We start from the raw sequence: 12,781 nt of genomic DNA on the forward strand, positions 1-12,781 counted from the left end.
GACATTTTTTTTTTCTTAGATTCCATATATATGTGTTAGCATACGGTATTTGTTTTTCTCCTTCTGACTTACTTCACTCTGTATGACAGACTCCAGGCCTATCCACCTCATTACAAATAACTCAGTTTCATTTCTTTTTATGGCTGAGTAATATTCCATTGTATATATGTGCCACATCTTCCTTATCCATTCATCTGTTGATGGACACTTAGGTTGCTTCCATGTCCTGGCTATTGTAAATAGAGCTGCAATGAACATTTTGGTACATGACTCTTTTTGAATTATGGTTTTCTCAGGGTATATGCCCAGTAGTGGGATTGCTGGGTCATATAGTAGTTCTATTTTTAGTTTTTTAAGGAACCTCCATACTGTTCTCCATAGTGGCTGTATCAATTTGCATTCTCACCAGCAGTGCAAGTGTTCCCTTTTCTCCAGACCCTCTCCAGCATTTATTGTTTCTAGAGTTTTTGATGATGGCCAATCTGACTGGTGTGAGATGATACCTCATTGTAGTTTTGATTTGCATTTCTCTAATGATTAATGATGTTGAGCATTCTTTCATGTGTTTGTTGGCAATCTGCATATCTTCTTTGGAGAAATGTCTACTTAGTTCTTCTGCCCATTTTTGGATTGGGTTGTTTGTTTTTTTGTTATTGAGCTGCATGAGTTGCTTATAAATTTCGGATATTGATCTTTTGTCAGTTGCTTCATTTGCAAATATTTTCTCCCATTCTGAGGGTTGTCTTTTGGTCTTGTTTATGGTATCCTTTGCTGTGCAAAAGCTTTTAAGTTTCATTAGGTCCCATTTGTTTGTGTTTTTATTTCCATTTCTCTAGGAGATGGGTCAAAAAGGATCTTGCTGTGATTTATATCATAGAGTGTTCTGCCTATGTTTTCCTCTAAGACTTTGATAGTGTCTGGCCTTACACTTAGGTCTTTAACCCATTTTGAGTTTATTTTTCTGTGTGGTGTTAGGGAGTGTTCTAATTTCATACTTTTACAGGTAGCTGTCCAGCTTTCCCAGCACCACTTATTGAAGAGGCTGTCTTTTCTCCACTGTATATTCTTGCCTCCTTTATCAAAGATATGGTGACCATATGTGCATGGGTTTATCTCTGGGCTTTCTTTCCTGTTCCATTGATCTATATTTCTATTTTTGTGCCAGTACCATACTGTCTTGATTACTGTAGCCTTGTAGTATAGTCTGAAGTCAGGGAGCCTGATTCTTCCAGCTCCGTTTTTCGTTCTCAAGATTGCTTTGGCTATTCAGGGTCTTTTGTGTTTCACAAATTGTGAAATTTTATTGGATTCATTTTAAGTAACCTTCTTTGAGGACACTGTTGTGACCCTGAACAGTTTTGGTATGAATTTAAAATTTCTTTTAAAAAGGTAAGTTGTGTAAGGGAAGAGGAATCATTTGTCTAATTCCCTGTTATATTCCTAGTGCCTAGCACAGAGCTTTTCACATTCTAGGGGTTCAGGAAATATTTACTGCATGAATAAATCACTCAGTGAATGGAAATTCTCCTCTAGACTTTCCTTAGTCAATGGAAAAGAACTAATCCCAGAACTTTCTGTAACACGTTATCCATTAAGAAAAGAATATGGAATATATTAGTTTCCATGGGTTGTTATAACAAAGTATCACCAACTAGGTGGCTTAAAACAACATTTATTCTCTCACAGTTCTGGAGACTAGCACATTCAAATCAAGACTGATTCCTTCTGGAAGCTCTGAGGGAAAATCTGTTCAATGCCTCTTCCTAGCTACTGGTGGCTCTCAGCAATCCTTGACATTTCTTGGCTTGTAAATGTATCCCTCCAATCTCTGCCTCCATCTTTTTTATTTTTTCTTTTGCGGTACGTGGGACTCTCACTGTGTGGCCTCTCCCGTTGCGGAGCACAGGCTCTGGACGCGCAGGCTCAGCGGCCATGGTTCACGGGCCTAGCCGCTCTGCGGCATGTGGGATCTTCCCCGACCAGGGCATGAACCCATGTCCCCTACATCGGCAGGCAGACTCTCAACCACTGCGCCACAAGGGAAGCCCTCTGCCTCCATCTTTATATCATCTTCTCTGTGTCCTCTCCTCTTATTATGACACAAGTCATTGGATTTAAGGTTCACCCAAATCCAGTATGATTTCATCTCACTTGTTAAGTAATTAAATCTCCAAAGATCCTATTTCCAAATAAGTTCACATTGTGAAGTTCTGAACACTACAAGGAATCTGATGGCAGATAGATTTCCATCATTAAGTAAATAAATAAATAACACTTTGTGCTTTGCCTTATATAAACTGTCAAGGAACCAACTACTGAAATTAATATTTTATGTTATTTGACAATTATTATTGATGCCCTTCCATGAGAGATAAGAGAGCAAGAGTCTATCCGACCCATTAGCAAATCGAAAGATAGCTTTCTGTGAATAGAAACTTACTGTGTGTGAGTGGGGTTCAGATATTGAATTTAGCAGGTAAAAACTTCAAAGAAGCTATTAAGAATATGTTCAAAGAATTATAGAAAAGTATGATAATAAATAGGAAATCAATAACTAGAAGTTATTAAAATTTGAACTTCTAGAGTTAAAAAGTATTACAATTAAAATGAAAATTTCACTGGACACCTCAAAAGTAGAATTGAGATGGCTGAAGAAAGAATCAGCAAGCCTGGGGCTTCCCTGGTGGCGCAGTGGTTGAGAGTCCGCCTGCCGATGCAGGGGACACGGGTTCGTGCCCCGGTCCGGGAAGATCCCACATGCCGCCAAGCGGCTGGGTCCGTGAGCCATGGCCGCTGGGCCTGTGCATCCGGAGCCTGTGCTCCGCAACGGGAGAGGCCACAACAGTGAGAGGCCCGCGTATCACAAAAAAAAAAAAAACAAAAAAAAAAAACTACTGTATCAATTAGACTTCCTTTAAAAAAAAAAAAGAAAAAAAAAGAAAAAAAAAAGAATCAGCAAGCCTGAAGATTAGATTGGATCAACAGAAATGATCTAATCCAAAGAATAGAGATAAAAAGGACTGAAAAAAAATGAACAGAGCATCAGAGACTTACAGGATAATGGTAAGGGTCCCAACATGTGTTAATGGGAGTCCCCAAAGGAGAAGAGAAAGCCAATGGGTAGGAAAAAATACATGAAGAAATACTGGTTAAACTTTTCCAAATATGATTTAAGAGAAAACAAAACATACAATCCAAATCTCAACAAATCCCAAGTAGGATAAAAATAAAGAGAACCACAGCTACACTTATTACACTCAGACACCTGAAAACCAAAAACAAAGAGAAAACTGTGAAAGCTGCAAAAGAAAAATGACTCACTATGTATGGAAAAAACAAAAGTATAATTACTGACTGACTCCTCAGAAACAAGAGTGTAGTGGAATGACATATTCAAGGTGTTGAAAGAAAAACAAGTCAACTATAAATTCTACATCCAATTAAACTAACCTTCAAAGATGAAGGTGAAATAAAAATATTTGCAGATAAACAAAATGAGAGAAGTTGTTGCTAGCAGACATGCCTTCCAAAAAATACTAAAGGAAATGATGCTTGACAATAACTTGGATCTGTGGGAAGGAAAGAAGAACGTGGGAAATAATAAATGTGTGGGTAAATATAAAAGACTACATAATTTTTCTCTTATTTTCTTTGAAAACCACAAGTTTGTTTAAGGTAATAAATATATTACTCTATTATTTGGTTTATAATATATATAGCCATAATATATATTATAATAATAGCATAAAGGAAGGAGGAGGAAATGGAGTTCTACTGGCAAAATGTTGCAATATTTTATCAGAATCAAGTCAGTATAGGAAGACTGTAGAAGACTGTGATAGGTTAAAGATGAATATTGTAATCTAAAGAGTATGCACGTGTGTATGCACACATATACTCTCATACACACACACTAAACCTCATAAACTCATCTAAAAAAATCAACAGAGGAATTAAAATTGTAAGCTAAAAATATTTGTATAACTAAAGGAAAGCAGTATAGGAGAAACCAAAGAACCAAAAGCACAGAGAAAACAAATTCCAGGACAACAGACACAATTCTAAGCATATCAATAATTACATTAAATTGTACTGGACTAAAAACTCTAATTAATAAGCAAAACAATCAGATGGGATTTAAAAGCATATTCTGTTTACAGGAGAAATACTTTATATTTAAAATACAACACAGCAAATGTAATAGGATGGGGAAAGGTATACCAAGCAAACAGTAACCATAAGAAAACTGGAGAGGCTATATTAAAATAGATTTTTAAAAAATTAATTAATTTATTTATTTTTGGCTGTGTTGGGTCTTCGTTTCTGTGCAAGGGCTTTCTCTAGTTGCAGATAGCGGGGGCCACTCTTCATCGCAGTGTGCGGGCCTCTCACTGTTGCAGCCTCTCTTGTTGCGGAGCCCAGGCTCCAGACATGCAGGCTCAGTAGTTGTGGCTCATGGGCCCAGTTGCTCCATGGCATGTGGGATCTTCCCAGACCAGGGCTCGAAACCATGTCCCCTGCATTAGCAGGCGGATTCTTAACGACTGCGCCACCAGGGAAGCCCTAAAATAGATTTTAATAACAAAAATATTGCTAGAGACAGAGAGGGATATTTCATAATGACAAAAAGGTCAATTCATCAAAAAGTTACAACAATTACTAATATACTTGCACCTAACAAGAGAGCCCCAAAATATGTGAAGCAAAATTTGACAAAATCAAAGGAGAAATAGACCATTCATCAACTATAGTTGATATTTCAATATTTCTCTCTCAATAATTGATAATACTAATAGAGATGACAAGAGCAAATCAGAAAGTATACAGAATACTTGAATATTATTAAACAGCTAGAATGCTCTACCCAACAACAGTAGAATATACTTTCTTCTCAAGTACACATGAAACATTCTATAGAATAGACCATATGCAAGGTGATAGAACAAGTCACAATACATTTATAAGGACTGAAATCATACAAAGAATGTTCTTTGACCACAGTCGAATTAAATTAGAAATAAAGAGCAGAAGGAAATCTGGAACATCTCCGTACAGTTGGAAATTAAACAGTACGCTTCTAAATAAATCATAGGTCAAAGAAGAAATCACCAGAGATGAATGAACACAAAATCATGCCATAGCGGGCTTCCCTGGTGGCGCAGTGGTTGAGAGTCCGCCTGCCGATGCAGGGGACGCGGGTTCGTGCCCTGGTCCGGGAAGATCCCACATGCCGCGGAGTGGCTGGGCCCGTGAGCCATGGCCGCTGAGTCTGCGCGTCCGGAGCCTGTGCTCCGCAACGGGAGAGGCCACAACAGTGAGAGGCCCGCATGCCGCAAAAAAAAAAAAAAAAAAATCATGCCATAGGAAAAGTAATGGAAAGCAGGTAAAGCGGTGCATAGAGAGAAACTTACAGCTTTAAATGCTTCTATTAGAAAAGAAGTGATTTAAAATCAATAACTTAAAAAATCAACTAACTAAGCTTTCATCTTAAGAAGTTAGAAAAAAAAGAGCAAATCAAACCCCAAGTGAGTAGAATGAACAAAATAATAGAGCCCATAGCAGAAATTAAAAGAAAAAAAACAGCAGAACAATAGAGAAAATCAGTGAAACTGATGGTTGGTTCTTTGAAAAGACCTATGGAATTGACAAAACTTTAGTAAAATGACCAAGAAAAAAGAGAAAAGATACAGATTACCAAAATTAGGAATGAAAAGGAAACATCCTGAACTCTACAGAAATTTAAAAGATTATGAAGAAATATTATGAACAACCTTATGTCAACAATTTGATAACTTAGCTGAAATGGGCAAATTCATAGACAGAAATTATCAAATTGACTCGAGAAAAAATATAAAATCTGAATAGACCTATATCAAATAAAGACATTAAATTATTTGACTTACTAAAAACTCTTCCTACAAAGGAAAGTCCAGGCCCAGATGGCTTTACTGGTGAACTTTATCAACATTTAAGGAATTGATAGTACCAATACAACACAAACCCTTTCAAAACTAGAAGCGAATGGAACATTTTCCAGCTCATTTTACCCTGACACCAAAGTTTCAAAGATATCACAAGAAAACTACAGACCAATATCCATCATGAATATAAATGCTAAAATTCTTAAAAGAATAGTAACTGTGTATAATACTGTATAAAAAAGATTATACATTATGACCAAGTAGGTGTATCCACTAAGGCAGTCTAGTTTAACATCTATCAATTAATGTAATACATGTAGTAGTAACAGACTAAAGCAGGGGTCAGCAAACCACAACTCAGAGACCAAATCTGGCATGACTTTTGTTTTTTTAAATAAAGTTTGATTGGAAAACAATCATGCCCACTCATTTACACGTGTTCTATAATTGCTTCCATTCTATAATAGCAGAGTTGATCGGTTGCAACAAAGATCATATAGCTCACAAAACCAAAAATATTTACTATATGGCCCTTACTGGAAAATGTTGCTGACCCCTAGACTAAAGGGGAATATGACAATCTCAAAATATGTAGAAAAAGCTTTCGATAAAATATCAATATTTACAATACATCAGAAATCAAATCATTTGCAACTGTGTAAATTTAAAATGAAAAAATTTAGATGTGAATTTAAAAAAAGAAAAAGCATTTGATAAAATGCAACAAACATTCATGATAAATCTCTCAACAAACCAGGAAAGAAGAGAAAGAAACATCTTTAATTTGATAAAAGGCAGCTACATAAAACCTACAACTAACATCATGCTTAAACATAAAAGACATTGCTTTTCTCCTGACACTAGGTACAAAGCAAAGATGTCCACTCTCACCACTTGTATTCCACAGTAGACTGGAGCTTCTAGCCAGTGCAATAAGGCAATGAATACAAAATCAATACATAACCAACTAGAAATGAAATTAAGAAAACAATTACATTCATAACAGCATCAAAATTAAAGTATTTAGAGTGAAGTTAACAAAAGAAGTGCAGAACTGTACACTGAATATTATACAACATTGTCAAGAAAAATTAAAGACTGAAATAAATGGACATATATCCCATGCCTGCAAACTGAAGACTCAATATTGCTTAGAAGTCCATTTTTCCAAAATTGATCTATAGATCCAGTGCAGGCTACCTAAATCAGCAGGCTTGTTTTTGGTGAAAATTGATAAGCTGATACTAAAATTTACATGAAAATCTAAAGGATCAAGACTAGCCAATATGATTTTGAAAAAGAGCTAAATTTGAGAACTTATATGACATAATCCCCAAATTTACCATAAAGATATAGTAATCAAGACAATGTGGTATCAGCATAAAGACAGGCATAGATCAGAGGAACCGAACGGAGTTCAGAAATAAAGCCATGCATATATTGTCAATTAATTTTCAACAAAAGTATTAAAGTAATTCAATGGGAAAAGGATAGTTTTTTCAACAAATGGTACTGAAACAACTGTAGGGTGTTAAGTAAGGAACTAGTTCTTTCTTTGCATAAAAATTAACTTGAAATGGATCATAGTGCTAAATGTAAGAACTAAAACTAAACTCTTTTAGAGAAAATCACGAGAGAAAAATCTTTAATCTTAGGTTAGGCAGTGATTTCTTAAATATAATCAATGGCATATTGACAAATTAGACTTCATCAAAGGTAAAAATGTTGCTCTTCAAAAGACACTACTAAGAATGAAAAAAAAAGCAGAACAAAAAGACAAGCCACAGACTGGAAGAAAATATTTGCAAAACATATATCTAATAAAGAACTTATATCCAGAATATATTAAGAATCCTTAAAAATCAAAAATAAGAAAATCGGGCTTCCCTGGTGGCGCAGTGGTTGAGAGTCCGCCTGCCGATGCAGGGGACGCGGGTTCGTGCCCCAGTCCGGGAAGATCCCACATGCCATGGAGCGGCTGGGCCCGTGAGCCATGGCCGCTGAGCCTGCGCGTCCGGAGCCTGTGCTCCGCAACGGGAGAGGCCACAGCAGTGAGAGGCCCGCGTACCACAAAAAAAAAAAGAAAAGAAAAAAAGAAAATCAACAACACAATCTAAATACTAGGCAAAAGAAACTTTAACAGAACTAGCCAATAAAGATATATGAATAGCAACTAAGCACATGAAGAGATGCTCAACATCACTGTGGAAATGTAGTTTTAAAACACAATTATTTACTATTATATACTATTACAATAATATATTCTATATATACTATATAGAATGGATAAAATTTAAAAGACTTTTTTTTTTTTTTTTGCGGTACGCGGGCCTCTCACTGTTGTGGCCTCTCCCGTTGCAGAGCACAGGCTCCGGACACGCAGGCTCAGCGGCCATGGTCCACGGGCCTATGTGGGATCTTCCCAGACCAGGGCACGAACCCGTGTCCCCGGCATCGGCAGGTGGACTCTCAACCACTGTGCCACCAGGTAAGCTCTTAAAAGGCTTTTGACACCAAATATTGGAGAAGAGGTAGAGAAACTGGGACCCTCATATGTTGTAGGTGGAAATGTAAGATGATACATTTTGCAAAGCAGTTTGGCAGTTTTGTAAAATGTTATACATAAACTTATCACATAACCTAGTAAATCAGCTCCTAGGTGCCTACCGAAGTGAGATGCAAACCTATGTCCCCACAAATATTTATACATGAATGGGCATCATATTCATAGCAGCCAAAACCTAGAAATAATCCAAATGCTCATCAGCCAGTCAATGGATAAACAAAATGAGTGGGAGACATCTTCCAATAAAACATCCCTGAATAATTAGGTATTTCCATACTATGGAATACTACGCTGTAATAAAATAAAGAACTACTGATACATTAAACTTGGATGAACCTCAAAAACATTATGCTAAGTTAAAGAAGCCAGACATATAAGCCTACACATTATTTGATTCTATTTATATGAAATTTCTAGAAAAGGTAAAATTATAGAGACAGAAAGCATATAAGTGGTTGTTTGGGGTTGAAGGTGGGAGCATATATTGACTGCAAAAGGGAACAAGAGGATTTTTTGAGTTACCTTACCCCAACTTTTCTGAGTTTATGAAAATGTTCTGAAACTGGATTGTAGTGATGGTTACACAACTTTAAATATTTATTAAAACACATCAAATTGTACATTTAATTGTAAACATTATATATAAATCAAACCTCAGTAAGTTTTTTGTTTTTTAAAAAAGTTTACTTTCTGCTTAAAATATACTCCCCATATACTATTTGCACTGCTATCACAGAGGACTGACACATCACGTGCTCTGAATTACTAATTCAGATTGGAATATGTATTAGTCTTGCACAAAATCAACACTAACATGATTTATTCCTCTGCCTCTTTCACTAGCCTTTGTTTTGTCAGTGGTTCTCAAAGTGTGGTTCAGGGACTGACTCTTTCAGAGTGTCTGCTAGGTTAACACTACTTTCATAATAATTCTAAGACAATATTTGCCTTTTTTACTTCATACTCTCATGAGTGTACAGTGAAGCTTTCTAGAGCCTATATGTCATGAATTACAACAAACTGAATGCAGAAGCAGCCATGAGAATCCAACTTTTTTTTTTCAACCAAGTCAGACAGTAGATTCACAATTCCACTCTTCTAATTTGGGGGAAAACATAGTTTTATCATGATAATATGTTATGTTAATATGTAATGGGTTTATTACAGATACTTAAAATGAATTGATAACTTCATTAATGAATGAATTAAAATGAATTGATAACTATACTAGTCCTCAGTTTTTATTTATAATATGGCAAATATTGATAGATAAAACCACATAAATAAAAGCTCTTTGGAATCTTCAATCATTTTTGTGGATATAAAAGGTTCCTGAGATAAAAATTTGAGAACCACTGCCCTTGACTACCTGCCAGTTGTAAGAACGCCTATTTGCCACATTTGACAACAGGGCATTAGAAAGAGAGTTGGGTCAGGTCTTCTTTGAGAGCTAACTTGTTCTGGTGGCAAGGAATTATCTGCTTCAAGATAAATCTATAGCTTTTAATCAGGACATCACTTAGAATTGTAACAAATGTTAATACAAGATTTCTTCTTTCTCTTGGTGATATTTAATGGAAACAAACACAGTACAGTACTAGTAAAAGGAGAGGCATAAGCACTTGAAGGACTTGAAGCAATGCCTAGTGTAAAAGTAAGCCCTTAATATAGGTAGTGATTACTATTTTATTTTTAGACTACGACAGTCTTTATTCATTCAACAGGTATTTATTGAATGTCTACTATATGCCAGGCTCTATGGTTGGCATTGGAGATTTACAAAACACAATCGGCCCTCAAGGAGTATATAGGAAAGTGGAGGAGGCAGCAGAATAATGCCATAAAGAAATACGTAATTACAAATTGTGGTAAGAACTTTAAAAGAGGTGATAGAGGTAGGAGTCCATAAAGGAGATTTGACCTGATTTTCAGAGTCAGAGAATACGTCTTTGAGGAATTACTAGTTGAGTGCAATTCGGAATAGGAGCAGGAGGTGTTAAAGAGACACAAGGGAGAAATACAAGTGAGGGCATATTCAAACATCTTTGAAGTAGGAGAAAGAATGATGAGAGGCAGTGTAGCTAAAGCTGGGGCTAGAGTGGTAAGTAGGAGAACTACAGCCCAAGCCATTTGAGGCCTTATGGACCTTGCCAAGACTATTAAACCTTTACTGCGTGGCCTGAGAAGATTTTTTTTTTGGAGAGAGGGTGTGGGAAGACTAGATTTGTATTTTTCAAAGATTCTTGGCAGCTGGATCATAGTGGGACAAAAGCAAAAAGCAGGGAGACTATTTACAGAGCTATAGCAGTATCCAGGTGAAAGATGATGTAAGAGCAGAACAGAGTAATGGCGGGAGAAACCGAAAGAGGTGGATGAATTTGGGATGTATTTTGCAAGCAGGGCCCACAGGAGTGGTGATAAATGAAAAGTTTAACTAGCACAGTAATGGCCGAGTCGAACACTCTTCCCAGCAAGATCAGCTAAGGCGGTTATTGAGAAGTTGCAAAATTTGCCTTCTTTTCCCTTGGCACAAATCCAAAGACCCCGGTGAGGGTCAGGGCCCACGGGGTATTCTGGAATTGCAAACCACGCGTACAAGGCAGGGATCCCCAGCTCTTGTGAAGAACTCACACGGCTTTATCTCCTGGAGGTTAGTGGCGTGGAAGCGCTCTGTTTCCTGGGCAACGCCATTGCCGGGCGCTCCGGACGGGGGAGGGGTAACTAAGGACAACGGCCGGAAGAGAACTCCGGAAGAGAGGAAGAGTCACAGGGGGAAAATGGGTAGCACGTGCCGCGGCTCAGGCCGTAGCGGGTGATTCGAGGGGTTGGCACCAGGAGTGCGTGGAGGGCGGGAGGAGCCGGAGAACGTGCCTGTGATTGGCGGGCCGGAGGTGGGGGTACCAAGACGCTTGTGGTTGGGCGAGGCCAAGACCAAGGGCTGCTTTTTGAACCGCGTAGGGTTCTGGGTAGCAAAGGCTTTGGAAGGGTCTTAACTGAAAGGGGGAGGGGAGAAGGTCGCCAACAAACGGCTGAGGTCACAATCCGGGCCGGGACCAGGCCGGGGCGTCTCCCACCCCCCATGGAGAGAGCCAGACCGGAGCCAAGCCAACTGCCACGGGCGACCCCGCTGCGCCCCGCTCTGCCCACGATGCCTGTCGAGGGCGCCTCCTTTCGCGCAGCGGCCGCGGAGCCCTCTGCGTCGCCGCCCGCCCCGTGCGCGGCCGCCATTGCGACCGTAGCCCCGTCGTGCGGGGAGGCTCCGGCGTCGGGCGTACAGTCCGCGGCACAGCGGGTGCTGCAGGTGAACCCGGAGCAGGTGTTACTGCTGCCGCCTGGGCCACCATTGCCTCTGGCCTGGGAGGAAGGCGCAGCCGCCTCTCTGGCGCAGGCGCGGCTGCTGCAGCTGAGGCCCGACCTGCTACTGCTGCCGCCGCTGCCGGCGTTCGAGGGCGCCCCCTGCAGGCCTCATTTGCACCCGGTGCAGCCCCGGCCGGTGCACGTTAAGGCAGAGAAGCAGGAGCCGTACCCCAGCTTGGATCCGTCAGTGGGACCTCAGAGGGCCGTCAAGGCGGGCCCTAAGGCCTCCAGGGCGGCGAAGGCGGGAGGCCCCGGGCCGGCCCTCGACAGCCCCCGAGGGGACGAGAAGGGCAAGTTGGAGGAGGAGGAGGAGGTCATGAGCCACACGGCGAAAGGCGGGGAAGGCAAAAGCCTGGCGGCTATCAGAGAAGGAGTCATCAAAACGGAGGAGCCTGAGAGACTCCGCGAGGGCTCCAGGCTCGGCACAGAGCCCGCGTCCAGTGGCCTGGTCCATGGCATCAAAGATGTCATCCTGACCCAGCCGTCCAGTGCCTTTGGGCCGCACCAGCAAGACCTTAGAATCCCTTTGACTCTTCACACCGTGCCCCCTGGGGCCCGGATCCAGTTTCAGGGACCTCCACCTTCAGAGCTGATACGATTGACCAAGGTCCCCTTGACACCGGTGCCTATTAAAATGCAGTCCTTACTGGAGCCTTCTGTAAAAATTGAAACCAAAGATGTCCCGCTCACCGTGCTTCCCTCAGATGCAGGTATTAGACGGCAAGGGAATCAGTCTGGTTTTCAAACTTCGTCTGTTGCCCCGTAGCTGACATGTCAGCTGTTGAGAAGCATAAATTAGAAAAATTAAATCATGGGTTCAGGGCAAAGTCTGCAAAGGTATCACTTCTGACTTGTACATGTACCAGTAAAATATGCTAACACGTTCAAGATTCCCAAACATGAAAAATAATAATTTTTTTAAGGCCCAGTGAAGGAT

General features: G+C 39.9%; 1 protein-coding gene across 2 annotated transcripts in view; it reads left to right on the forward strand.

The window, feature by feature from the left end:
• The first annotated feature begins 11,395 nt into the window (after positions 1-11,395).
• Positions 11,396-12,781, forward strand: part of SOX30 (SRY-box transcription factor 30) — a 45,481-nt gene continuing 44,095 nt past the window's right edge. For both annotated transcript variants that reach the window (XM_059062931.2, XM_059062932.2), the window contains exon 1: positions 11,396-12,554. In XM_059062931.2, the coding sequence (XP_058918914.1) occupies positions 11,567-12,554 (988 nt within the window). In that variant the 5' untranslated portion in view covers positions 11,396-11,566. The remainder of the gene's footprint in view (positions 12,555-12,781) is intronic.

This window comes from Kogia breviceps, chromosome 4 (genome assembly GCF_026419965.1).
Source record: "Kogia breviceps isolate mKogBre1 chromosome 4, mKogBre1 haplotype 1, whole genome shotgun sequence".
Lineage (NCBI taxonomy): Eukaryota > Metazoa > Chordata > Mammalia > Artiodactyla > Physeteridae > Kogia > Kogia breviceps.